The 27,665-nt window shown below is 38.6% G+C and overlaps 1 protein-coding gene across 2 annotated transcripts; it reads right to left on the minus strand.

Annotated features, from left to right (window-relative positions):
- Positions 1–1,264: 1,264 nt before the first annotated feature.
- LOC139005685 (killer cell lectin-like receptor subfamily F member 2) lies at positions 1,265–27,665 on the minus strand. Of its 2 annotated transcripts, XM_070407894.1 has the most exons (8): positions 27,621–27,665; positions 17,785–17,876; positions 16,790–16,888; positions 10,759–10,824; positions 5,453–5,607; positions 4,516–4,628; positions 3,717–3,860; positions 1,265–2,025 (listed from the first exon to the last, which is right to left on the minus strand). In XM_070407894.1, exons 2-7 carry the CDS (start codon positions 17,840–17,842, stop codon positions 3,728–3,730), a joined length of 624 nt encoding a protein of 207 aa, XP_070263995.1. In that variant the 5' UTR covers positions 17,843–17,876; positions 27,621–27,665; the 3' UTR covers positions 1,265–2,025; positions 3,717–3,727. The 2 variants fall into 2 exon arrangements, with proteins under 2 accessions (XP_070263995.1, XP_070263996.1); XM_070407895.1 differs by lacking the exon at positions 10,759–10,824.

A 27,665-nucleotide genomic window follows, 5' to 3' on the forward strand; every position in this document is an offset into this window, starting at 1 on the left:
TGTATCAAAAAATATATAGATATCTATACTAATAAGAGGGTAATATGCTAATTAAAGCAGATGTCTTCCGGATGTCCATCCAGACAAAGCCACAGCCGCTGTGAGGGCCTCGGGCCGGCGCCGCATGGAAGAGGTGGCTGGTCTGGCACTGCCAGTCCAGCACCACAGCCCCTTTTGCAGAGGCAGCGAGAAGGTGGCGCCATGCCCCTTCTGCAAAGGTGGCGCGGGTCAGGCTGCAGTGTGGCCCGGTCCCAGTGCTGCCCCTTCTGCAGAGGCAGCCACAGAGGCAGCAACATGGGCCTGGTCCAGGCGCCAAACCTCAGCAGCGGCTGGACGGTGTGCAACCTGCTGTGCCTCAACCTCCCACAGCCCCTCCCCCAGCCACCCTGGCCCCAGATCGTCCCCCACCCACCAGTGGGAGGGGAACAGGGCCAGTGCTAAGAAGCGAGAGCCGAGGGCTGGCCACTGAGGTAGCCAGCAGTGGCAGCAGCAGCAGGGTGATGGGGACAGCGCCTTTCCCTGATCATCCTGGTAGCCTGCCACGGAGGAGGACATCCCCTGAAGGCTCCTGGACTCTGTGAGGGATCAGGCCGGGTTGAGGGACCTCTGCACTCCAGTGCACAAATTTTCATGCACCGGGCTTCTAGTAGATATATAATGGAAATAATAAGACAAGCTTTGATTTTTATTAGTCATGGCTAATTAAATTCACAGTAGCTTTTAGAATTCTAATATCAGGTGTTTGCTTGTAAACATTTCTTTACATGAAAACTCAACTTTAAAAATGTAAAGAAAAATATTTTTCATGAATAATCCTCAAATAAAAAAGAAATAAATGAAGCCAAACTAATTTTTAAACTGTTTTTAAATGTTTTAATATTTAATTATTTAAGTGCTTAAATGTTTAAGTCAAAATAGTTTCAAAGAACATTGAAAACTTGGTTTTAAATATTTGAGGTCCTCAGATCTCTTAATCTTCTATTATTTTTTCTTCTCTTTCAATTTTAACTTTTCTTCAATCATTTTTCCACATTTCTTAAATGTCCAACTTAGTAAAATAGTACATATACTAAATAAACATAGTTCTGTGTTCCTTGTATTTAATTTTTTAAAGTGAGTTGAAGGTTTTTTATTTCATTTCCTATAAACTATAATTACTTCTGTTCACACAAATGTATTTAAAATAAATATATTTTTTTAAATGGTGCTATATCATTTAAGTTTTACTCTTAGTGGGTCTAAGGATTTAAAGTAGGTTTCCCATTGGTAAACTTATATATAATTAGCAAACATTAATGTAGCTATGTCTCTGCTCCAAGTTTCAATGTAGGTTCTAGGTTAAAAACAAACAGCAATCCAGGAAAACTGTATTTATTAAAGCATATAAACCTAACACTGACCTTTATTTATTTTTTTAAATAGACGGGTGCCCTAACCGGTTTTGCTCAGTGATAGAGCATCAGCCTGCAGACTGAAGGGTCCCAGGTTCAATTCCAGTCAAGGGCATGTACCTTGGTTGCGGGCACATCCCCAGTGGGGGTTGGGGGGATGCAGGAGGCAGCTGATCGATGCTTCTCTCAGTGATGTTTCTAACTCTCTATCCCTCTCCCTTCCTCTCTGTAAAAAATCAATAAAATATATTTTTTAAAATAAAAATAGAGTGGTTTACTTCTCTATGTGTAGGTTATGCTTATCTACACTACAGAAAGATCTGCATAACTACTAAAAGTTAGGCTCTGGAGCTCATAGAGCATATTACAAATACACACTCAATAGCATAAAATGTGCTTATTTATCATTCATTATACATCATTATTCCAAACAATGATAAGGATTATTGACCTTACATAGCTTACAGGTCATTAAGAAACAGTTTAGTAAACAATGGCCAAAAAAAGAAGGTACTAGATGATTAGATTAGATAAGTACAGGGAGCTATGAAAATATATACCAACTCCATATAATGTAGTCGGAGTGGAGAATGGTCAAGGAAGTATATTCCTCTAAATGACATTTAATCGGCACCTGAAAAATAAAAAGTTAAAAAGGTGAGTAATAAAGGAAAAAAAAAAAAACACAAAGTTTGTTAAACTGTGTCAAACAATAAAATTAGAGACCTGAGAAAGCATGACACATTTAAGGAACTGAACAGCTTAGTGTGTCTGCCTCATTACATACATGGAAGTGGGGGAGGAATGAAGAGGAGCCAAGACACGCAGGGCCTGGTAGAAGCCAAAAAAGGGTTTAAGCAGGGAAAAGCCACTGAGAGGAATTAGGTAATGACTAACGTAACCTGATATGAGGATTAGAGAGTCCCTACGTCATAATATGCAGAATGGATACTGGCAGACTAAACTGGAAACAAACAAAAAGATTATTGCAGTAATCTAGGGTAATATGGAGATATGAGGGTGAATTTCAGAAATACATCTGTAGTAAAATTGAAAGGACTTAAATTAGTGTTTGAATATTGAGGGTGAAAAAAAATGGAAGAAGTCATGGTTGACTCCAAGGACCCTGGCTTAGACTGGTGTGGGAATGTTCCTGTCATTAAGTTAGTGGAGATTGAGGGTCCTTGAGATGTTCAAATAGAGATGCCTGATAGGTAATCCACTGTAATAAGATCGAGGCTAGAAATGAGGGCTTGGAGTTATCAATAAATTGAGGGAAATTAAAATTATGGAGTGGATGAGTTCAGACAAGAATTGTGTGTGATAGAGGATCCACACAAACTCTGAGGAACAGAAGAGGAACACACAAACTCTGAGGAACAGAAGAGGAAAGAGACACGACAGAAAAGACTGAGGAAGAATGGCTGGAGAAGTAGATAGAAGTTCAAGAGGGTCTTACGTCATAGATCCTGAGGTTAGCGAATATTTCTAGAGGAAAACACAGGTCAACAATGAGCAAACTTGATAGTTAAAATGAAAGTTAGAAAGTTCTCATTCTATTTAACCAGAAGAAAGTCATTGGTGACATGGTGAGAACACTTTGGTGAAACAGTAGAAAAAGCAGAAGCCAAATTTCAGAACTTGAAGTGGAAGGTAGGAAGAGGAAAAAGGAAAATCAACATTTTTAGGAAGTTTGACTTATAAGAGGTGGTAAAACACATGGGCAGAAACTAGAAACCACATGTGGCTGAGGGCAAGTTTTCTTGTAGTTGCTGATAGAAAAGGAAACAAGAGCAAGAGATTAGAGAGGAGGTAATCAACAAAGGGATTTTCTTGAAAAAATTAAAAGGGATGTAATTTTGACTGCAGACTTGTTGATTTTGTTTAGACAGAAAGAGGAATACTGCTTTATTGGAGACAGGAGAAGAGGAAAAAGTATTAAGATGCAGACAAATATGTAGTCTCATGGTAGAAAGTTCAGGAATATATTGCCTAATGTCTTCTCTTTAAAAAAATGAGCAAAAAAAAATAAACTCCTCTGTTAATGGTGACTAAGAGGTGCAGGGAGAGAATCATTGAGGAGATAAAAGAATAATTTCTGTCTGAAACAGCCACTATCATGAATGGGAGATGACTATGGAAATACAGTTTGAGTGACCAGGTAGAACCAAGAACTCAGTTGAGGCTGATTGCCTGTATTTATAATGACACAAATTGACAAGAGTATCATCAATATCACCAAAATTTTTTTGTAGAAACAAAGTTTTTTTTACAAAATTGCATAAATAAAGAATATCTGTGGACATTTTTTAATGGGAAGCATACCTGTGATTAATTTAGAGGTCATCGTCTGAAGAAATCACGTTTTGACAAATATGGTAACTATGAGTTTGACATGTTTCAGAAAAAACACCCTTCTTTGTTATCACAGCACAGGCATTGTCTTCATCCTTGCTCTTGACTTCACATCTGTAGAGGAAAAGGCACATTGTTCTCACTCTGCTGAAAGCACAATTGTGTGCATTTTGTGTGTTTTCTCTCTTCTTAGAAAAGAATGTACTATTCTCCAAGCTGGAGGTCTAAGACATTGTAATATTCAGACAAGAAATACACAGTAAACAAAGACTTATTTAATGAAGAAATTGCTCCAAATAGCTTTTTAACCCAAAATGGTCATTTGTAAATAGAAATACTATGTGGAATAAAAATGTTAATAAGAAAGACTGGTTTCCAAATGCCATTTGATTATTGAAGTCTAATATTTTATTCTTTAGAATTTTTAATTATTAGAATCCTTTTAGTAAAAATGAGGATTATTCTATAACTTTTGAGAAACATTTCATAAGAATTTAAATTTAGACAATTTTATATTGACTACAATTTCTGTTTATACCTCTAGTGTTATAGGTAAACTAAAAGAAAATGCAAATATGAAAATAAATTAGCTTAGAAGCCTTCATTTCTCTAAGGAAAACTTCCTACACACACACATTAACAAATATCAAATTCTGCAATCTACCAGTATAAGAACCAGTTGTCTATCTAGAGTTTCTGAAAGCCCCCAGTAGGGATTGGCTGCTGAGCTTTTATATATCCCAATGATATTCAAATGTCAAACACTCACAACTGTGGATTTAATGGGGTGCCATCCAGCCAGGTCCATGTCTTTTGTGGATATGTAATGTTCAATCCAATCCAAAAGTAGATTCCATCTTGTATACTATTTTGTATGAAATCCTGTGAAAAGGGATACAGAGGAAATTAAGTGAGTTACACCTATTAAAACAGTCTCTTCTACTTTTTTCCATCTGTAAAAGGTTTTGATATTTATCTCCCTAATCAGGAAAATCTTAGGAAAGTTAAAGATGTTTTCTACATATGTAGGCATGGAAATCAATGTAGGAAGAAATTCAAAATACATGACTTTATATGAAAGGATGCACTGCTTAATGGAACTCATGAGGATGGTGATATAAACAGCAACTGATGAAAGGGTGAAAAGAAGATACGAAGCAAAAACGAGGAATGAATAAGTCTGTTTAAAGAAGAAAGAAGTGTACATGGATTGCTCTGTCTACCAATGTGCAATCTTGTAGAAGACTGAGGCTTATGATGAAACTTCACACAAATGAAACAAGAGCCCTATATTTCCTACCCAACATATTAGGATATTGCCAAATATTTGTAGTGCTTTTGATGAGTACCTCAAAGAGCTCCTACCTTTCTCTCCAAAAAGGATGGCATGGATATCCTAGCTTTGTCATTTACTTAGGACGTGAAATAAGACAAGTTTATAAAAACTGTCAAGTTCTGCAGATTCTTATGAAAATGAGGAAAATACCGTCACCTATGTCATAGGTTATTGTGAGCACTAAGTTATATAACATTTGTAACACGTCTACCATAGTTCCTGCCATATGACAGGAATTCAATAAATGGCTATAACTATTCATCTATAATCCCTGGATTATGAAATGTAACTATTTCTCCCAGTTTTCATTTTATTCATTTTTTTTCTCTGCCATAGTATATTTTTTCACTCATAGTGAATTAGCTCTTACCAGTTCAGCCTTGTCTTGGATCATCAAGAGTTGTGATTTCATTCTTAAGCAGAATTGTTGGCTATCAGCCCATGAATTAAAAGTTTTAAAAAAGTTATAGCATTTCCCTTTCTCCTGCACCCAGTCATTAGGGCATAAATTTAGTCTAGGATTTCCTGAAATGAAAACATAGGAAAAAGTAGGAATGAGAACAAGGTGTAAATATCAAAAAACAGTTTTTGCACTAATTTTATAAACTGTTTTCTTAAAGTTAACTATTTGTCCCACTTTTAAGAAATAAACTTCTTCTTTACTGATTAATAGTCTTTAGAAGAGATACATGCAAGAAATATTCAGTTATTATTTGTTGAGTTATTACTACATCAAGTAATTCTCTGAATTTTTATGTACATGAATACATAAAATGTTTTTTTCTCTAAGAAACATACAAAATCCATGAAATGATTAACTCCATGTTCCTCATTTTGTAAATAAGATACTAAAGGTTAAAGTTAAGTAAAGTTAAATATAAACTTGGAAACTAAAGGTTGAATGACTTACTCAAAGTTATATAACTAATAAGTGGCGGACATAGGGAAATTTAAAGTAAAACAGAGAGCTTGAATGGCATCAGAAGAAAACTACTGTGGAAAAAGAAAGTCATTTTCAGCGTCCTTTTTAACTGCAGAAGAATGTATTTCATAACGCACTGTATTAGAGACTTTGTAAAACAAATTGTTCAACATGACCCCACTATCTATGTGCCTCAATGGCCACCAGACTTATCTCTGTAAAAAGGGAAAAGGTGGAATAGGCATTAAAATAAATCTATACTCAGAAATGAGTACAAAAGGTTTCAACTGAACTAACATTTTCTATTTTAAGTTAAATAATAGGTACATAAGTATTGATTGTATTCTATTTAAATGTTTATATCTTAAATATTGCATATTATTTTTAAAATATCCACAAATTTGTATAAAAACTTACCTAATATTCTTATATTAAGTGAGATAAACATGAAAATATAAGATACTGTATCGAAAAGTTAGTTATTACCATTAAAGACTATGGGAGCTCTTTGGGAGACCATATGAGAAATCATATTATTTCAGGAAAACATTAATACTAAGTTTATGTTTTGAATCAACAAAACATCTTGATTCTTTACAACCCTTTTCCCAAGGCATTTTATTTTATAAGTAATAACAACAAAGTAGTCATTGAAATAGTGTATTAATAAATAGGCTTTAACTGCAATGGCCAGGAAAAATATCCAACAAGACACCGAAGACCAAAGCTAGAGAAAAATGTTAATTTTGCTGATATTCAGTATCATAAATTATTGACAGAAATAAATAACTTTAAGGTCTTACACTTATTCAGACATTGACCATGATATGCCCTTTGTGATGGTAGCATTTAGCTTCTACAGTAAAACATCAATTATTCACTTAACTCTTCTTTTTTTACTTGCCCGAAAGTCACATACCACAGCAATAGAGAAGTCCAGGCTTCTGCCAGAACAGTACAAAGAAAAGAAATTAAACTATTGAAAATTAACTACTGGGAATTGAGCCTGCAACCCAGGCATGTGCCCTGAACAGGAATTAAACCAGTGACCTCTTGGTTCATGGGTTCGATGCTCAACCACTGAGACACACCAGCCTGGCGTCAATAAATACTTCTTGAGTGCCATAATGCTGGGATCCCCCCCATCAAGAGAAGGCCTCCAAATGGTCCAGAAAAGCCTAAAAAAGTACATGTATGGAGAGGAATATCAGAATTACCATAATAAGGAAGTACTTTGTTGACCTATTAAAGAGATGTGATGTGAAGACTAAAAAAAAAGAAGTCTTAAGGGTAACCATAAACTTGCACATTAAATTTTAATATTATTTTTAAATATTAAATTTTGTATTGTTTTTAAAATATGTTTTTACTTATTTTAGAAAGAGAGGAAGGGAATGGGATAGAAAGACATAAACATCGAAGAGAGACATCATCAATTGGCTGCCTCCTGCACGCTCCCTATTAGGATTGGAGCCTGTATATTGTATTCTATCACTCTTATAGCCATTGATAGTTAATGATAATACACTTGTTAATTATCCAAACTTAACATAAGGACTGGAAATATATTTTAGTATAATTCTTTGTATTTAGACTGTGCAAACATTTATAGTTTGGTGTATATATTTTACTTAAAAGTTAGTTGTAACTTATGAGAAAATGTTAACTTTTATCCTCACCAAGAGAGAGAGAGAGAGAGAGAGATCTGTTGTCTCCCATATGTGCCCTAACCAAGGATTGAACCAACAACCTAGGACCTAAATTGAACCTGCAACCTTTTGGTTTACGGGACAATGCTCCAACCAACTTGAGCTACCTGGATAGGTGAGAAAATGTTAACTTTTATTTTACAATATGCATATATAAATAAGAAAAAATAAGCACCCTAATGTTTTTTAAAAAGGGGGCAACAATGATTAATAGGCCATTTACGTAATAAAAATTATAAATATCCAACATTTGATTTTACATTTAATTTCCCTATTATATAAGAAGTGCAACTAAAGTCAACCATGATTTTATCATGATTTTTATCATATTATATTAGCATGTATAATCTGAAGTGTGTGTGTGTGTGTGTGTGTGTGTGAAGGTTTCAGCAGGTAAGAAGATGAAATGGAGAAATAAATATTCAAAAGAGATGTACTTTCTGATAGTAGCACAATTTACAATAGCTAAGATTTGAAAACAGCCTAAGTGCCCATCAGCAGATGAGTGAGTTAAAAGACTATGGTACATCTGCACAATGGAATACTATGCAGCTGTAAAAAAGAAAGAACTCTTACCATTTGCAACAGCAGGGATGAACCTGGAGAGCATTATGCTAAGCAAAATAAGCCAGTCAGAGAAAGATAAGTATCACATGATCTCACTCATATGTGGAATCTAATGACCAACATAAACTGATGAACAAAAATAGACCCAGAGACATAGAAACATCAGATTGTCAAACCTCAGAGGGAAGGCAGGGGAGGGTGGAGCGTGGGGGAGAGATCAACCAATGAACTCATATGGGTATAGGCATACCCCAAGGACACAGACAATGGGTAGTGAAGGCTTGGGGGTGAGGGGGAGAAGGCAGAGGGCAATGGGAGAAAAAAGGGACATATGTAATACTTTCAACAATAAAGATTTTTTTTTAAAAAAAAAAGAGAGATGGGCTTGATCAGCATGAATAAGTTGAGAGAGTATGCTGCCTCATTACTTCATAGAGGTTTGTTTTGCTGGAGACTAGTACAAAGGAGAGCTCTGTGTTGTGAGGAAGTAGACTGCTATTGTAGGAAGTGAGGATTCAGAGGACATTGTAGAATATGTTAATGTGCTTCGGCTTTATTCTAAGGACTACAGAAAGTGATTATAGAGTATTAACAACAGGAATGCCCTTGCCACTGATCTGCATTATAGAAAGATCCTGCTAGCTGAAGCCTGGAGAATGAACAGATAGCTCCTCGCAACTCCCTTCTTCATGAGATGTAGTGATCGCCAAAGACCTTACAATTAAATCTTTTGACATTGTAATTTTTAAAGAATGACCTAAAACATCTTAATTGCATATTAAAACAAATAATAAGTACAAAAACAGTAATCACTATAGTATAGATGTGGCATCTAATGGAAAAAAAAATAAGCACTGTAAGTACTAGTATAATGTCCTTGGGAAGTAAAGGGCAATCTTATCAACAACACCAGTGTAGGCCAATGTGTCTCACATTTTTCACCAAATCATCTCAAATGATAAAAGGCAATGAACTTGTTCCTTAAATTCCTACGCACAATATCCTGAAAAATTCATTTCATCTTAAATTTTCATGCAACTATTACATTCTAACCTTTACTGTATTTGTGAATTATATTTAATACACTATTTAGATTACTTACCATTAAATCATATAAATAATGCCTCTTGCAAGAAGCTACTGTAGACCTCTGTTAGAAAAGATTGTATTGGTTCAAACTGCAGGTGCAGTGCCATATAACTATCCTTACAATCCCTTCTTGTCATCTTGTCAGTAAAATAAGTATTTTGTATACATCTCATCCTATATAATAAAAGGCTAATATGCAAATTGACCAAATGGCAGAACTACCGGTCGCTATGACATGCACTGACCACAAGGGGGCAGACGCTCAATGCAGAAGCTGCCCCCTGGTGGTCAGTGCACTCCCTCCAGGGGAGCACCGCTCAGCCAGAATCCCTGAGTCAGGCTCAGGACTGGTGTGTGTAGCGGCAGGAGCCTCTCCCACCTCCACAGCAGCACTAATGATGTCCAACTTCCGGCTTAGGCCCGCTCCTCATGGGAAGCAGGCCTAAGCTGTCAGTTGGACATCCCCTGGGGGCTCCTGGATGCAAGAAGGCACAGGCTGGGCTGAGGGGCCCCCCTAGCCACCCCAAGTGCATGAATCTCATAAGTATATAAAGTCAAATAAATAAATTAAAAATTTGGAAAATGGGCAGAGATAGCCAGTGGTAGATTTGTTGCCAAGGGGATTACATACTTGAAGTAGGGGCAAGTTGGCTATTGGAGACAGTGGTATTTGAGAAGAGTTTTGGCCACAGTAAGGTAAGCAAGTCAGCAGTAAGCATAGTCTAAGCAGGGAACCTGAGCAGATTTACAGAAAGCCGAATGGGAGGGAAAGATTGAAGTAAAAAAAATCATCTTCAAAATATTCAAAATTTTGTCTGAATACACCAGACAAAAATATTGCATTTTGGTATAAGAATTACTTTAAGCTAAAGACATTTGAGATTCAGCAGATGTTCCGCTGAGTTACTCTGACCTGACTGAAAGCAGAAAACTGTGAAATGAGGGGGCCATAAATTTTGCCTTTGGGGTGATTTATTCTCAGGAAAAAGACTGAGAGGACACCCACAGTAAGCCCACTCTCTGGGAAGTTTTATGGTTGTGAAGAAGAGAGAAAGACTAATTTCACCAGCACTAACAGACACTGTCACATACTTTCTGCAGTTTGTACTTCTAAAAAAAAACAACACTTGCCTTTCCTAGAGAAAGGAGCTTTGCCCATGGAAGTCATCTCTTCCCCTCCTTTTCCTCTCCTAAATTAGGTATATGAGGCTTTAACTTCAAGCATTTTGAGCTAGCCACTTCTTTTGTTAGTTCCAGTATGTACATAAACATTTTTCTCCTGTTAATCGTCCTTTTGTCAGTTTAATTCACAGTCCCCCAAGTTTTAACTTTAGAGGGTAGAGGGAAAGTTTTTTCTTCCCTACAATATAATGAAATAGAATCACTTACTTGTGAAATTTGTATTACATTCTCTGGTTCCATTTCCACTGAAGGACCGTAAGTTTGGGTGACATACTAATTTAAGAAAAAGAATAACACTAATTAGATTTCTATAATTATAAAACGGTGGCTTTTAGTTATCCATTAAAATGAGCCTACAAGTGAATGCATAAACTTCTGGTTGAAAGTAAGTCTGTTTATAGTATTTCAACCCTCTAATTTAACAAAGGATTGATTATTTAGAGATAGATTTCCACTTGTAAAAAAGTAAGTAAAAACAAAAAATAAAACAAATTATCTAAGTAAAATTAAAACATATTTAAATTTGCATCTGTTTACTGTGGTAGGTTAAAATTATTTGTGATCTTGAACTAATTATGAAGCCTCTCTGTTTCTCAGTACTTTCATATATAAAAGGGAAATGCTTAACAAACAGACTTGTTGTAAGACTAAAAGAAAATGTATATAAAGTGTGTATCCCAACCCCTAACACGCAGAAAGTCACAACAAATAGAAACAATAACAGATATAATTATCCATAGCTCTTATTCAGTAGAACTCATTTAAAAAAAATATTTTAAATTGAATTTATTAGAGTGACATTGGTTAATAAAATTATGTAAATTTCAGGGGATACAATTCTATAACACATTGTCTGTATACTAGAGGCCCAGTGCATGAAACTCCTGCACAGGCGGGGTCCCTTGGCCTGGTTGGCAATTAGGGCCGATCGGGTTCCCTGTCTCCCTGCCTCCCTGCCTCCTCCTTCCCTCACCGCCCATGCACCACCATGGCACAGTTTTCCACCTCTCTGCCCCCCCCCCCCCCGCTTCCCCTGCCACCCACGTCTGCTACCACCCACCCCCAGTTCCCCGTCCCAGCCTGGGGCCCGGCCCTGATCAGGCGATCGGGGCCTACTGGCTGCAGGGAGGAACCAGGAGGTTGGCCAGCAGGCCCCATTGGTGATCGGGGTCTGCGGGCTCAAAACAGCTCCTGTGTTGAGCATCTGCCCCCCTGGTGGTCAGTGCACATCATAGCAACTGGTCGTTCCAGTAGTTCCATCTTAATGGTCACTTAGGCTTTTATATAGATAGATTGCATTGTGTGTTTTTCACCCAAGTCAAGTTTCCTTCCATCACCATTTATCCCCCCTTTACCCTCTCCTACCTCCTCACACCCTTTTCCCTCTGATAATCACTATACTGTTGTCTGTCTATGTGGGGGGGGCGGGGGGGGGGGAGATTGTTTGATTTTGTTTTGTTTTTTTTGCTTAATACATTCAACTTTATCACTAGCCTCCCCACTCCTTCCCTTCTGATAGCTGTCAGTCTGTTCTCTGTATTTATGAGTGTTTCTATTTTGTTAGTTTATTTTGCTCATTATATTCCACAGATAAGTGAACTCATGTGGTATTTGTCCTTCCCTGACTGGCTTATTTCACTTAGCATAATACTATCTAGGTCCATCCATGCTGTCCCAAATGGTAAGATTTCCTTTTTTTTTTTTTTTTTTTTTTTTTTTTTTTTTTTTTTTTTATGGCTGAGTAGTATTCTACTATGTAAATGTGCCACCACATTTTTATCCACTTATCTACCGATGGGCACTTGGGCTGCTTCCCTTGGCTATTATAAATAATGCTGCAATGAACATAAGGGTGCATTTATTCTTTCAAATTAGTTTTCCAGGTTTCTTCAGCTACATCCCCAGAAGTGAGATCACTGGGTCATAAGGCAATTCCATTTTTTAACATTTTTAGGTAACTCCATTTTGCTTTCGACAGTGGTTGCACCAATCTGCACTCCCACCAACAGTGCATGAGGGTTCCCTTTTCTCCACATCTTACCCAACACTTGTTTATTGATTTATTGATGATAGTCATTCCTACAGGTATGAGGTGATGATTAGTGATGTTGAGCATCTTTTCAAATGTCTTATCTCCTCTTGGGAGAAGTGTTTATTTAGGTTCTTTGCTCATTTTTTAACTTTTTAAATTTTTTCCATCACAATTTATCCCCTCTGTGCCCTCTTCCACCTCCACACCCACTCCATCTCCCCAGCCTCCCTGCACAATCACCCCACTGTTGTCCATGTCCATGATTTCTCTTTCATTTTTTTTCTTTTTTGCTCAATTCTCCCATGCCCCTACACCCCCACCCTCACTAGGGCTTTCTGCCTGGAGAACATTATTATGATAAGTGAAATAAGCCAGTCAGGAAAAGACAAGTACCATATGGTTTTACTAATATGAAGAATTTAATGAGCAAACTGAACTACCAAGCGAAATAGAGACAGACTCAGAGAAAGAGAACAGGCAGACAGCTTAGCCCATTTTTAAATGGATTGTTTGTTTTGTTTAGTTGTTGAGTTGTATAAGTTCTTTGTAAATTTTGGATATTAACCCCTTATGAGATGTATCATTGGTGTTATGTTTTTCTATTCAGTGTGTTAACTTTTCATTTTGCTGATGATTTATTTTGCTGTGCAAAAACATTTTAGTTTGATGTAGTCCCATTTGTTTATTTTTTCTATCATTTCCTTTGCCCAAGGAGATATATTAGAAAAAATATTGTTACAAGAAATGTCTGAGATTTTACTGCCTATGTTTTCTTCTAGGATTTTTAGGTTTTCGAGTCTAACATTTAAGTCTTTAATTGATTTTGAATTTATTATATATGGTATATATCCATGGTTGGCAAACTGCAGCTCGCGAGCCACATGCGGCTCTTTGGCCCCTTGAGTATGGCTCTTCCTAAGCCTTAGGAGTACCCTAATTAAGTTAATAACAATGTACCTACCTATATAGTTTAAGTTTAAAAAATTTGTCTCTCTAAAGAAATTTCAATTGTTGCACTGTTGATATTCGGCTCTGTTGACTAATGAGTTTGCCGACCACTGGTATATATGGTATAAAAAGGTAGTATAAGGAGGTCGTCTATACTATAAAATGTTTCATGTGCACTTGAAAAGAGCGTACCTTCTGCTGGTTTGGCATAAAACACTCTGAAGATATCAATTGAATACATCTGATATACGTGTCATTTAAAGCTGCTGTTTCCTTGTTTTTTGTTTGTTTGTTTTTTCTGTCTGGAAGATCTATCCATTGATGTCATTGGGATGTTAAAGTCCCCTACTATGACTTTATTATTGTCAATCTCTCTCTTTATGTCCATCAAGATTTGCTTTATATATTTAGGAGCTCCTATGTTGGTTGCATAAATGTTTACAAGTGTTATATCTTCTAGTTGGGTTACTCCCTTTATCACTATGTAGAGTCCTTTGTCTCTTGCTGTACCCTTTGTTTTAAGGTCTATTTTATCAGATATAAGTATTACTACTCTAGCTTTTTCTCTTTTTTTTCATTTACATTTGCATGAGATATCTTTTTCCATCCCTTTACTTTTAGTCTGTGTGTATCCTTCATTCCGAGGTGTTTCTTGTAGACAGCATGTGTAAGTCTTGTTTTCTTATTCATTCCACTATCCTAAGCACTATGATTGGAACCCTTAAGCCATTTCCATTTAAAGTGATTATTGAAAGGTACAGATTTATTGCCGTTTGATTCTTTTAACTATCTTCTTCTTCTTCTTCTTCTTCTTCTTCTTCTTCTTCTTCTTCTTCTTCTTCTTCTTCCTCCTCCTCCTCCTTCTCCTCCTCCTCTTCATCCTCCCCCTCCTCCTCTCCTTCCTCTTTTTCTTCTTCTTCTTCTTCTTCTTCTTCTTCTTCTTCTTCTTCTTCTTCTTCTTCTTCTTCTTCTTCTTCTTCCTCCAGACACTTCAATATTTTTTGTAATGCTTGTTCAATGGCAATAAACTTCTTAAGCTTTTCTTGCCTTGGAAGCTCTTTATTTCTCCTTCAATTTTAAATGATAGTCTTGCTGGGTAAAGTAGTCTTGGTTATAGGTCCTCGATTTTCAGATTTTTGAATATTTTATGTCAATACCTTCTGGCCTGAATTGTTTCTGCTGAGTAATCAGCTGACAGCCTTATGTCAACTCTCTTATAGGTAACTAACTGCCATTCACTTGTTGCTTTTAAGATCCTCTCTTTGTCTCTAGCCTTTGCCATTTTAATTATGATGTGTCTTGGTGTGGGCCTCTTTGGATTCATCTTGTTTCAAACTCTGCACTTCCTGGACTTGTGTGTCATTTTCCTTCATCAGGTTAGCGAAGTTTTCAGTCATTATTTCTTCAAATAGGTTCTCAATTCCTTGCTAATTCTCTTCTTCTTCTGGTACCCCTATGATGCAGATGTTCATTTAGCTCATGTTGTCACAACTGTTCCTTAAGCTATTGTCATTTTTTCTTAATTATTTTTTTATTGCTTTGATTGGGTGTTTTTTCCTACCTTGTCTTCCAAATCGCTGAATCAGTTCTCTGCTTAATCCAGCCTACTGTTTATTCCTTCTAATGTATTTCTCATTTCAGATATTATAGTCTTCATTTCTGATCAGTTCTTTTTATAGTTTCTATGCTCTTTTTCATGTTATTGTAGTTCACAAAGTTTCTTTTAGTTGTCACTAAGTTCATTGAACAGCCTTATAATCATTCTTTTGAACTCTATATCTGATAATTTGCTTGCTTCCATTTCACTTAGCTCTTTTTCTGGAGATTTCTTCTGCCCTTTCATGTTTCTTTGTCTTCCTATTTCAGCTGTCTCTTTGTGTTTGTTTCTATGTGTTAAGTAGATATGCTATGACTTCCAGTCTTGGTAGGATGACTTTATGTAGTAGGTGTCCTGTGGGACCTTGTGGTACAGTCTCATTGATCACCTGCACTGAGTGCTCCCAGACTGACCCTTGTAGGAACAGATATTAAATTTTACTTGGCCTTAAATTTTCAAGCAGCTCATATATTCTGTCAAAACTTTAAAAATTAAATCACTTGTAGAGTCAAAAATTTTTTTACACTTGCTCATAGCCAAAAGGTTGAAAAACAATCAAAAGGTTTTTTTAAAGGGCTAAATCATCTTTCATAGAACTAAGTAATTTACCAAAATATAAAAATTCAGCCTAGCTGGTATGGCTTAGTGGTTGAGCATTAACCCAGGGACCAAGAGGTCACTGGTTCAATTCCCAGTCAAGCCACATGCCTGGGTTTTGGGCTTAATCTCCCATCAGGATATGCAGGTAGCAGCTTAACAATAATGTTTATCTCTGATCAATATTCCTATCTCTCTATTTCTCCCCCTTCCTCTCACTCTAAAAATTGATAAAAACATATTTTTTTGAAAAAGAAAAAAAAACTTCAGTTCATAGATTTATGACTGTCAAGCCCACAATATTTACCAATTAAGTAAAGTTAAGAGCAGAATAGATTTTATAAATTAGCTTTTTGCTTCCTATGTATAGGGAAAAATTAATAATCCTATATAATAAAGAGGTGATATGCAAATGGACCATCACCCCCTCATAAGATGGCTGCCTATTACCAGGACAGCAGGGGGGTTAGTGAGGGATGACCAAATGACTGAACAAGCAGGCTGTGTGGGGCAACCAGGCAACAGGGGCATTAGAGAGGGATGACCAAACACCTGAACAGCAGGCTGTGTGGGGTGACCAGCCAGCAGGGGGGGCCATGAGGGGTGACCAGGCGGGCAGGGGGGGGGGAGTTAGGGGCAACCAGGCTGGCAGGGGGACAATAAGGGGCTACCAGGCCAGCAGTGGGGACAGTTAGGAGTGACCAGGCTGGCAGGGAGGAAGGAGTTGGGGGTGACCTGGCCGCCAGCAGGGGGCAGTTAGAGGTGACCAGATAGGCAAGCAGGTGAGTGATTAGAAGCCAGCAGTCCAGGATTGTGAAAGGGATGTCCCGGATTGGAGAGGGTGCAGGCTGGGCTGAGGGGACCCCCCCCCCTCCATTTACAAATTTCATGCACTGGCCTCTAGTTATTAATAAAATAATCAACTCTGGCATTTATTACTAAAATAATTAAATTAACGATGAAAGAAATCATCAGGCAAATATGAAAAATTAGTCTGAAAAAGTTAGAAAAACAAAGGTAAATACCAAAGAAAATGTGGAATATATAGCTTTCAATTTACTTACCCCAAATAATTAGTCCTATCACTGTAGCAATGAGAATAAGCAGTGCAATGCTCATCAGTCTCAGAGCAGTCCGATGCCACTTTGGACATTCAGGGTAATCTGTAATGATTAATTTTTCTTTCTGAAATATTTTGACATTTTAAATGAACTTGAAAATGTTTCACAGAAATAAAAATTCTGAGGGTACACATTGTCTGAAGGTTGGGAAAGAAATCTACAATTTTTATTTAAATTTCCTTGACATGCACACATATTTAATTATTATTAATGAATAAGATTTATTGATTTTAAATAAAAGGTCAATATGCTTTATTTAAATAAATATTCTTCTTATGTTAACACTTCTGTACCACTTGTACAACAACCAAATGGGTGGATATTAGCTGATCAATTGGCTAGTCAAACCATTTCTACTAAAATTTTTCATTTACCTTCATTTATATCTTGATTGGGTTACACAGATAATATTCAGTGGAGTTAAGGCACAGAAAGGTGAAATATAAGTGGTATCAAAATAATCGAATAATAGTAAAAGCGAATGTCTAATGGAGAAACATAAGAAAAATTATAGCCATCTCCCCAAATGTTGTTTGAAATAAAGTTGTATATTTATATCAGCTCATAAAACAAAAATAGGATGATAATCTTTATAATTATATACTTTGCTTCAATAAAATAAGCATTATAACACCTTCACAATCTTCAACACAGGTCAAGTCAAATCTGATCTATTACATTCTATTTAATAATATGCATAAACATATCACTACATGCCAGGAACTGTGCTAGATATAAGCGTTTCAGAGATAGAAAACCACACACTCTAGTGCAGATACATCTATGTAAACATATTATTTCAAAATAAGATAACAAATTTTCTGAATAGACTCTAGTTCAAATTCTTAAAAGTTCTTATTAAAAACCTAGGATTAAAAGACCCATAAAACATACTAGCTCTATAATCTGTGGTCTAATGGAGAGTTATGGATTCCTACCTTTGCATGTCCACTTGTGTTGGCAGTGATAGGGATGTTTCCTTGGGTTCTGAGTCATTGATCGCTCTGTGTTTTGCTCCTGTCCAAATGTCCTGTAAATAGAATAATCCATCTTTGAATTCGATGGAAAGAGAGACATCACCTAATCAAAAGCAGAGTCCCTGCATAAGAACTGTGGCACTGAACAAACCCCAAACCTACATGTAAAATCACAAAGGATGTGGTTAAAGAATGAGGAAAACACCTTTCTTTTTTATTTTTTTAACTTCCACTCAGCTTTAATGACACATTTTACATTTAAATACTTGACCTAAGGTAAGACATTCATCCAATTATTTGATTACAAGGCTCCTTAACTGGGGGGGGGGACGAGGGGGGGTCCATTATAAATACTTAATTTGACATGCATTCCTAGAAACAGAGCTAGGATGAAATCTACTAGTTAACAGGTTATGAGTCTCCAGGACCATGTGACATGACTGAAAAATACTCCAGATAACCTTGATCTGCATGTGTTCTTTCCACGTCCACAAAATGAAGGGCTCTTCCTGGTCACCAGTTTCCCGTGCAGCAGACAAGTAAATCTTGTAACACCAGACGGAAATGTCACGGCAAACTGGTTTCTTTCAACAGGCGGAGGGCGAACCTTCACTCAAAATGAGTCTGACAGCCAGTGACAGCTTCGTTAGTATTCATCAACCCCCGGGTGCTGGCACGGTTGTCAGGTTTTGGCCAGGTAATTCTCCAGCAAATCTTCCCCCATATGTTTTGGAATTTCCCTTGGCACCTTAGCATCTTTCTGTAACAGTGTCATTACACCGAGTGCCATTGTTCCAAGAACACAGGACCAACCTCCCAAGTCCAGACACAAAAAAGCAGAGACTTCTTCCTTTAAATAACTCTTACTTTAGGATAATTTTAGATTATAAATAAATTGTGAAGTTATTAATAAATCTAAATATCAGACTTTCCATAGAGCCACACCCAACTTCCCCTAGTGTTTGGTACATTTGTCAAAATTAATAAATCGACATGGATACATTATTATTAACTAAAGTCTATTCACTTTGTATTCACTCTTTACCTAATACTTTTTTCTTAGTTTTTACCTAATGCCCTTTTCTGTTCAAAGTTCCCATTTAGGATATCACAATGCATTTAGTTCTCAGGTCTCCTTAGGAAACTCTCGGTTGTGACAGTTTCTCACTCCTTGTATTTGATTATTTTTTTTAAAATCTGAGGGATGTTGGTCAGATATTTTGTGGACTGTTCCCAAATTGGAGTAGTTTAATGTTTTTTTCATCGTCATCATTAGGTGATAGGTTTTCAGTGGAAGAAGACAGAGATACATTGCCATTCTTATCACATCTTATGAAGCGTTCAAAATATCACCATGGCTTATCACGGATGAGATGATGTTAACTTCAATCACTTGACTATGGTAGTATTTTTCAGGTCTATTTACTGTAAAGTTACTCTTATCCCCATTTCCATACTGTACTCTTTGGGATAAAGTCAAGATTTATAGCTCACACTTAAGTCAAGAGTCATGTTCCACTTCTTTGAGGACTTTCAACCCTACTCTCAAATTCTGACAATGTTTACCTTCCCTACAGTTTGTTCTTATCTAGATATCATGTAAATGAAATTATACAGAATATAATTTTTTCAGACTGGCTTTTTTTGTGTAAATCTTCAAATCATGGAGTGAGTCCTCTAACTTTGTTTTTCCTCAGCATGAGGTCGCTGGTGTAGAGCCCTCGACTTTCTGGATTTTTAGAACAACTTCTATTTTGATAGTACCTACAAAATAGTCTGAAAGAGATTTGTTTGGGATTACAGTCTGAAGTTGGAAAGAATTAGCATCTTATAATACTCAATCTTCCTATCTAAAACATGGAGTATCTCTCCATTGATCTAAATTTTTTAAATTTTATTTTTATCAATGTTTTATAATTCTCCAAATATAGATTCTGTATGTATTTTGCTAGATTTATAACTATTTTGGTATTTTTTGGTGCTGTTATAAATGATATTTTTAAATGTTAAATTCTAATTGTCCATTGCTGGTACTATATACAAATGTAAATAATTTTTGTATATTAACTTTGTATCTATAAATTTTTTGTAGACACTTTTTATTTCCAAGATTTGTTTTATTTTCATACTTTAGGGTTGTCTAACTAGACATTCATGATATCTGCTGAAAATATTAATAAAATTTATCAAGCTGTAGTCAGGTTAAGAGAGAAGAGAAAAATTACCAATATCAGATATAAAATAGTTCATTGGCATTAAAGAGGCAGCACAGGAATACCACAGATAACTTTACTCCCACAAATTTGATAGAAAAGATAAGCCACTTCTTGGAAATACACAAATTACCAAAACTCACAAAGGAGAAATAAATAAATTGAATAGCCCACATGTATTAAATTAATTGTATCAGTAATAAATAGCCCTACAAAATAAAAAACAAAAATAAAGCCAGATGGTTTCACTTGTGAATTCTACAAAAATGTAAGAAAGGTATAATACCTAATCTCTACAATCTCTTAAAAGAAATAAAAGCAGAGAATATTTCATAACTCATTCTATGAAGCCAGCAGTTAATACCAAAGCAAATAAAGACATTAAAAGAAAGTAAAAACACAAACCAATAGGAGCAAAGATATTATATCTACTGGGACAGTAGAGAAAACACGTAGAGATAAAAGTTGTAAATATTCTTGGTACGTAGGATACATTGTGTGCAACTGTCTACATAGTTTTTCTACATCAAAGAAAAGCAGCTGTGGAAGGATGACCACAGTCTCTTCCTTTACTGGCACCTTATTTCCTCTCGGCAACGACAGAGGCATTTCATGGGCATATCTTGTAGTCTGTGGTTGACCTAAAAACTTATCATACATATCCTGTGCTTTCCTCATGGGCTTAAAGTTTTTCATGATAAAATAATAGTTTAGACCAGCATGCTTGTAAATAGACAGGAAGCAGCAAACTGACTGCTTGAGAGCTGGGTGTATTATCAGAAGAACTGATATAGAAAAGAGAAGGTTTGGGATTGAAGGAGATCTTTTAACACAGCCGTGGGCAAACTACGGCCTGCAGGCCGGATCCAGCCCATTTGAAATGAATAAAACTTAAAAAAAAAAAAAGACCATACCCTTTTATGTAATGATGTTTACTTTGAATTTATATTAATTCACACAAACACTCCATCCATGCTTTTGTTCCGGCCCTCCGGTCCAGTTTAAGAACCCATTGTGGCCCTCGAGTCAAAAAGTTTGCCCACCCCTGTTTTAACAGAATGCTTACTTGAAGAGATTATTCTCCAAGAGGCTGGAGGGGAGTAGGGGCAAATAGAGGGTAGAATATGGCAAATAAGTGAAGAAAAAGATAGTTGCCTAAAAAAAATAAATAAAATGAAACGATATCACTATTATTGCAATAGAATTTGTAATAATTGAAAGAGCAGAGTAAAAAGTCCAGGTTGAACTCAAGATCATGTAGTAACTATGAATTTTTATGTCCTTGTACTTACAGTATGAATATTGGAGTTACCTGTGTAAGTAGCAAGGGTAGTTTCCTTTTCATTATTGGAATTCCATCACCTAGCAAAATGCTTGACAAATGGAGCTTTAAAAAAATATGTAGAAAATAAAACAAAGACACAATGGGGTCAATAAAACCAACACACTGATGATTGGAGCCAGGAAATGAAAAGGATGTGCTAGCTATTCACCTATTTAGAAATAATAAAAATAAACATTTTTATGATTTACATTGTTTATTTAAATAATAAGAAATTTGAAAATTGTATAGAGTATTTGCAATGTTAAAGGCACACGTATTATTTCCTTTAACCATTCAAACCACTCTGTGAAGGCTACTATCCCCATTTTATAGATGAGAAAACTGAGCAGCAGAGAGAACAAGTTACTTAATGCAGCACTGGGACTAGAATTTGGATTTGTACAGTCTGACACAGAGCCTGGACCCTTAAACATGTGGTTATATCATTTCTTAAAATTTTCCAGAAGATATCATTTCTATACCACCTAAAAGTCTTTACTTAACTTCCTTTTATCCCACAAGAAACTTTTACCAGCAAGCGTTGTGTGAATAATCAATCATCTTTTGAATGACCTGCTGTGATTTGGTTCAACCAGAAGAATATCCTCCCAATACCTATTACTGAAGAAGCACTTAAGTCCTTGAAAAGGACAGAAGATGTCAGAAAGGATGGAATGTGCAAAAGATTCAAAGAATTCAACCCACCCTTTTCTGGCATTGGAGATGGATAAAGGGAAGGAATGCAGCAGTTACTAAAAGCTGGGAAAGGCCTTCAATTCATAGATAGTAAGAAAGCAGAGACCTGGTCACCGCAATGGTGGTAAAAGAGACCCCCAACTTCAGATAGCCCACAAAGATCAACCATTAGATAGCTATCCGCTAACAAAACAGCACTGGGGGAGATCTGGGTCCACTTAGAAAACTTCAGTAAAGCAGTGTGTGTGGTGGGGGGAGGGGAGGAGTCTAATGACTGAAAGAAATGGGAATAACAGCTTCATAGGGTTACATCATCACATCCTGCAGGCTGGCATTACTCAGCACCAAAAGGGAACTCCCCCGCTAGAAAGAGTTCCCCTCCCTGGGAAGCAAAGAGCAGGGGTGAGCGACCTCCTTCAGTGTCACCCTAACCAGAGACCAGCTCATCTGAGAGTTACTGAAATGGCCAAGCAGGAACAAGGAAGACTCAAGGAGCAGATACTAGTGGCAGGGGCTACTGGTATCAGCCACAGAGCAGAAGTGACTGCGTTCCCCATGACCTCCTCTGCAGAGAACTCCAGGAACCTTTGCCACTGAAGAAAACAAGTCCAGCTCAGCCACCGCAAACCCACTACAGATTTCACTGTTTTGTTTCTTTTGTCCTGAAGCTATTCATGAGCACAGACTCTCTCCTGAATTCTTGCTGGCTCCCTCGCCCCATTTCTGACCCTGCTAAAGGTCAGGACCAACACAGGCAGCCAGCACCAGCCCAGACCCCCAGGGCTGCCTCCTCCCAATGTGTGTACACTCAGGGCTAAGCCCTCCAGATGTGCACCTGAGCACCACTGCCCTGACTCCCATCGCTGGCTTCCACCCACGGCAAGATCCTGCAGCTGTGGAAGTGCACGTCCTCCACAGCCAAGGCCCTCACAGCTATTTGTGGGCCTAGATCGGATTTGGCTCCTGTCCACTGACTCCTCCAGCTGTGTACTTGCATGCCCCCAGCCTGAATCCCAACACTGGCCTCCACTTCCATGCACCTATTCTAAAACCTAGTAATGCACGCCAACAGCCAGGGCTCCTGCAGCTGCCAATGTACCTGCAGCTGGCCCCAGCTCTAGCTGCTGGCTCTGGCTCCCACCTCTATGTATGTGTCTGCAACTGGCTCCTGCAGATGACCCCTGCAACCAAGTGTGTGCACAGCACTGGCTACAGCCACAATGCTGCTTGCCTGGTTCCTAGCTACTAGACCTGGAGATGCCACTAAGGAACTCAACAGCTATCTCAGCCATCATGAACCCCCACAACATTCACTAAGGACTATAGAGTTGATGCTACATACCTGAGGGGTCGTACTAAATATTTAAAGAAGAATCAATGCCAATTCTTCTCAAGCTATTCCAAAAAAATTGAAGAGGAAGAAATACTCCCAAACTTTGTTTTATGAGGCCAGCATTACTCTAGTATCAAAACCACATAGAACACTACAAAAAGAGAAAACTATAAGCCAATATCCCTGGTGAATATAGGTGCAAAATGAGAAAAAATATTTGCAACACTTATAAAAGATAATGGACTAGCATCACACACATTAAAAAACACACCAAAACACCAATAAAACATAGGATATAGACTACCCACAAGCAAAAATGGGCAAAAAAAAATTGAAAAGATTTTCACAATAAAAGTATATCCAAATAACCAGTACACATATGAAAAGCTGATCATTCTCAGTCATAATTAGAAAAAAAGTGAATTTTAACCACCCAAAAATATAATTATACTAAAGGCCCGGTGCACAAAAATTTGTGCACTCGGGGGGAGAGGGGGGGTCCCTCAGCCCGGCCTGTACCCTCTCACAGTCTGGGACCCCTCGGGAGATAACGACCTGCTGGCTTAGGCCCGCTCCCAGGTGGCAGAGGGCAGGCCCAATCCCTAGGTGCAGCCCATGGTCAGGCTCAGAGCAGGGCCGATTGGGGAATTGGGGCACCGCCCCTTGTCATGCACAGAGCAGGGTGGATCGGGAGGTTGCGATGCCACCCCTAGTCAAGCTCAGGGTAGGGCCAATTGGGGGGTTGGGCCACTGCCCCCTGTCACACTCAAGGCAGGGTCGATAGGGAGGTTGTGGTGCCACCCCCTGTCATTCACAGAGCAGGGCCCATCGGGGGGTTAGGGCTCCGTACCCTGTCACGCACAGAGCAGGGCCAATCAGGGGGCTGAGGAGCTCCCCACTGTCACTCACAGAGTAGGGCTGATAGGGGAGTTGGGGCACCGCCTCCTGTCACACACAGAGCAGGGCAGATCAGGGGGTTGGGGCGCCGCCACTGTCACACTCAGGGCAGGGCCGATGGGGAGGTTATGGCTCTACCCCATCACACACAGAGCAGGGCCCATGGGACGGGGGGGGGGGGGGGGGGGGGTTGGGGCGCTGCACCCTGTCACACACAGAGCCGCAGGGCGATCAGGGGGTTGGGGAGCTCCCCCCTATCACGCACAGAGCAGGGCCGATCAGGGGGTTGGGGCGCCTTCCCCTGTCACGAACAGAGCAGGGCGGATAGGGAGGTTGTGGCCCCACCCCCAGTCACACACAGAGCTGCAGGGTGATCAGGGGGTTTGGGCGCTGCCCCCTGTCATGCTGATCCCAGTGCCAGGAGGCCTCGCAGCTCCGCTGATCCCAGTGCTGGGAGGCATATTACCCTTTTACTATATAGGATAGATGCCTGGTGCATGGGTGGGGACCGGCTGGTTTGCCCTGAAGGGTGTCCTGGATCAGGCTGGGGGTCCCCACTGGGGTGCCTGGACAGCCTGGATGAGGGGATGATGGCTGTTTGCAGCTGGTCACACCCCCTTCAGGGTGGGGGTCCCCACTGGGGTGCCTGGCCAGTCTGGGTGAGGGGCTGAGGACCATTTTCAGGCTGGCGGGTGACTGAAGCTCCCAACCTGTCCTTTTTTTCTTTTTTTTTTATTCTGGGCCAGCTTTAGCTCTGAGGCTTGGCTCCAGCTCTGAGGCCTTGGCTGCTAAAAGCAGGTATCTGGTTTGTTTGGGTTCTATAATTGTAGCACTGTTGTGGTCCTGCTCACTCCAGCTCTGAGATCCCTGCTGGCTGAAAGCAGGGATCTGTGTTTGTTCTATAATTGAAACAATGTTGCGGTCCTGCTGGCTGAAGCCCGGCTGGCTGAAAGCAGGTTTCTGGGGTTTTGTTTAGCTTCTATATTTGTAACAATGTTTCTTAAACTGCAACCTCAGAGGCCGGCAGCGGCAGGCGGGGAATGTTGGCTTCCTCAGTCACTGAAGCAAGCAAGCCTCCTGTTCACTTCAAGCTGCCTGGCTGCCGGCCGCCATCTTGGTTGGCAGTTAATTTGCATATCGCCCTGATTAGCCAATGGGAAGGGTTGTGGAGGTACGGCTAATTACCATGTTTCTCTATTATTAGATAGGATCGACTTTAGATTGGCAAAATTTAGCACATTCTAACATTACCAAATATCTAAAAGATTGTGAAACAACAGCAAAAATAACCCTTCTCAGGTGGAAATGGACACCATTTTGGAAATGTTTAGTATCCTATAGAATAAAAGCCTAGGGCACAGTTACACTTTTTATTATAGGTTTCCCCTAATTAAAACTGTTGTTGAGGCACTATTCTTTCAGTGTCTTCTGATTGACCACAAGCACAGAGCTTTTGACATCAAGCCTTGTTCAGGTGTTAACTTGTGTAAGCATAACAAAAAACACATTTATGATCAGTAAATGTATCACTTTTTCAGAAGAAGTAACCATGAGTTTTTTCTGAACTATTTCTTGATTTTGCCACTCCACTCACACCTGCTATAGGCGCCAGCCCTGCTTGCACCCGCTGCTGGCGCTGGTCCTAATCACTCTGAGCCGACAGTAGTTGCGAGCAGGGCTGGCGCTGTCAGTGCATGGGAGCGACGGCAGGAGCAGGGCTGCTGGCAGACAGGGGACTGGGGGCCGTGGCAGAAGGGGCCATGTGGGGACATGGAGGATGGGCCGACCTGCCCCTTTGCCTACCACAGACTCACAGCCCACAGTTTCTTTTAAGGTGAACGAATTCGTGCAATGAGCCCCTAGTAATAAAATAAAACAAAAGATCTACCTCATTTCAAGTGCTCAATGGCCACACGTGGTTAACGGCTATAATTTCGGGTGCACTGATATGGAATAATGCCGTCGTTTCCAAAAGTTGATTAGGCAGTATTGGTCTATGACAGTTTTCTTCCAGATGTGGAACGAAAGGAATTCCATGTAATTTTTTTTTTAACAATGAGCCACACATAACAAAGCATTTTAAAGCTGTTACAAACAATAGCCCTCTTCAGTATGTGTGTTTGCAAGTGGTGTGGAGGTTATGATTCAGGTGAAGCAAGACTGAATATGATGATGGTGTTTAAAGAGAACCTGAAAATAGGGGAGCAATGCTAGAAGTGTGGTCATTTCTAAATCTTTTACTGAGATCATGTAGACACCTTTAAAGCAAATAGCAGCACATGTCTAAAAGTGACAGAGATTTCTAATGAAAAGTAATTTCTTTCCAACCTCTTGTTAAAAATGCCCTGCAATACATATGACTTGAAGAAAGACCAAAATGGTACCATAAATTAAATTTTAAAATACATATGTCAGAATATGGAAGAAACTTCTACAACCATAGTAACATAGGATAGAGTTAAACAAGTTCCTTAGTGGCCAATAGGAGTTTTCCCACGTGAGCATTAGAAGCAATGGACTGTGTGTCTTTTTCGGTGGATCTGATGGCAGTTTGAAATACACGGTTTGGAAATTATATTGAACTTCATAAAAGTCAGACAAGACTTACTTTATTAGAAGAATTAAATGAGCACTTGCAGATCATTCCTGCTTCTTTGGGAGAAGCTGAAAATAGCTTTATTTTCTTTCTCCTTCATAATATCTAGGTTTTGTAATATTTGGCATCACTCTTTGCGAATGTCTATTACATATCATTATTTTGGCCCAGATAATTAAGAGGTTTTGTTTTAAGAGAGGTTCTTGAGACTGATAATCTATTAAATTGTTAACAGTTATAGACAGCTTAAGAAGAAAGAGAAAGGCTTTCTTATAGGTCCAGACGATCAAACATTAAAACAACATCAACAGTATTTTAAACAAACAACCACAGTACAATTTACCTCATCAGTGCATTCACTTATATCAGTAATTTTTATTTCACTGGGTCTTGGGTTACTAGTCTCATGAAATTGTCCATTTCTCAACTAAAAAGAGTCCTGAAACCTCAGTTAGCACCCTGGGAAGGTCTGAACATCGTCCAAACAAAGCCATTGAAGTCTATCCCCGAGGGTCTGTTCTTTGGAGCTAGGAAGTGTGAGGTGCCTGGAGTCCTTTGCTATCAGGTTCTGAGATGGTCCTTCTTCATTGAAGGCACAAACTATGACCTCTAACTCCTTATGGAGGCTTGAGACAAGCCTCAGAGTAAAAGGAAACTATCTGTAGATGACAACTGCACATAACCCGCATCCCATTTGACAGAAGATAAAATTGAAGAACCAGAAGGTGAGTAGCTTACCCAGCGTCTCCGAGGTAATAAGCAGAGTCAGAGATCCCCACCAGG

Source organism: Myotis yumanensis, unplaced genomic scaffold, assembly GCF_028538775.1.
Source record: "Myotis yumanensis isolate MYYU_CA2020_CCGP unplaced genomic scaffold, mMyoYum1.0.hap1 SCAF_3, whole genome shotgun sequence".
In the NCBI taxonomy this organism is placed as follows: domain Eukaryota; kingdom Metazoa; phylum Chordata; class Mammalia; order Chiroptera; family Vespertilionidae; genus Myotis; species Myotis yumanensis.

Bases quoted from the DNA above. Each gene is read 5' to 3' on its own strand.
- LOC139005685 (XM_070407894.1), bottom strand. From the start codon at position 17,842: ATGACTCAGAACCCAAGGAAACATCCCTATCACTGCCAACACAAGTGG. The intron at 10,825-16,789 runs GTAAGTAAATTG...TTCTTAAATTAG, and splicing joins GATAGGACTAATTATTTGGG to TATGTCACCCAAACTTACGG. The intron at 3,861-4,515 runs GTGAGTGTTTGA...TTTCCTCTACAG, and splicing joins ACCCCATTAAATCCACAGTT to ATGTGAAGTCAAGAGCAAGG.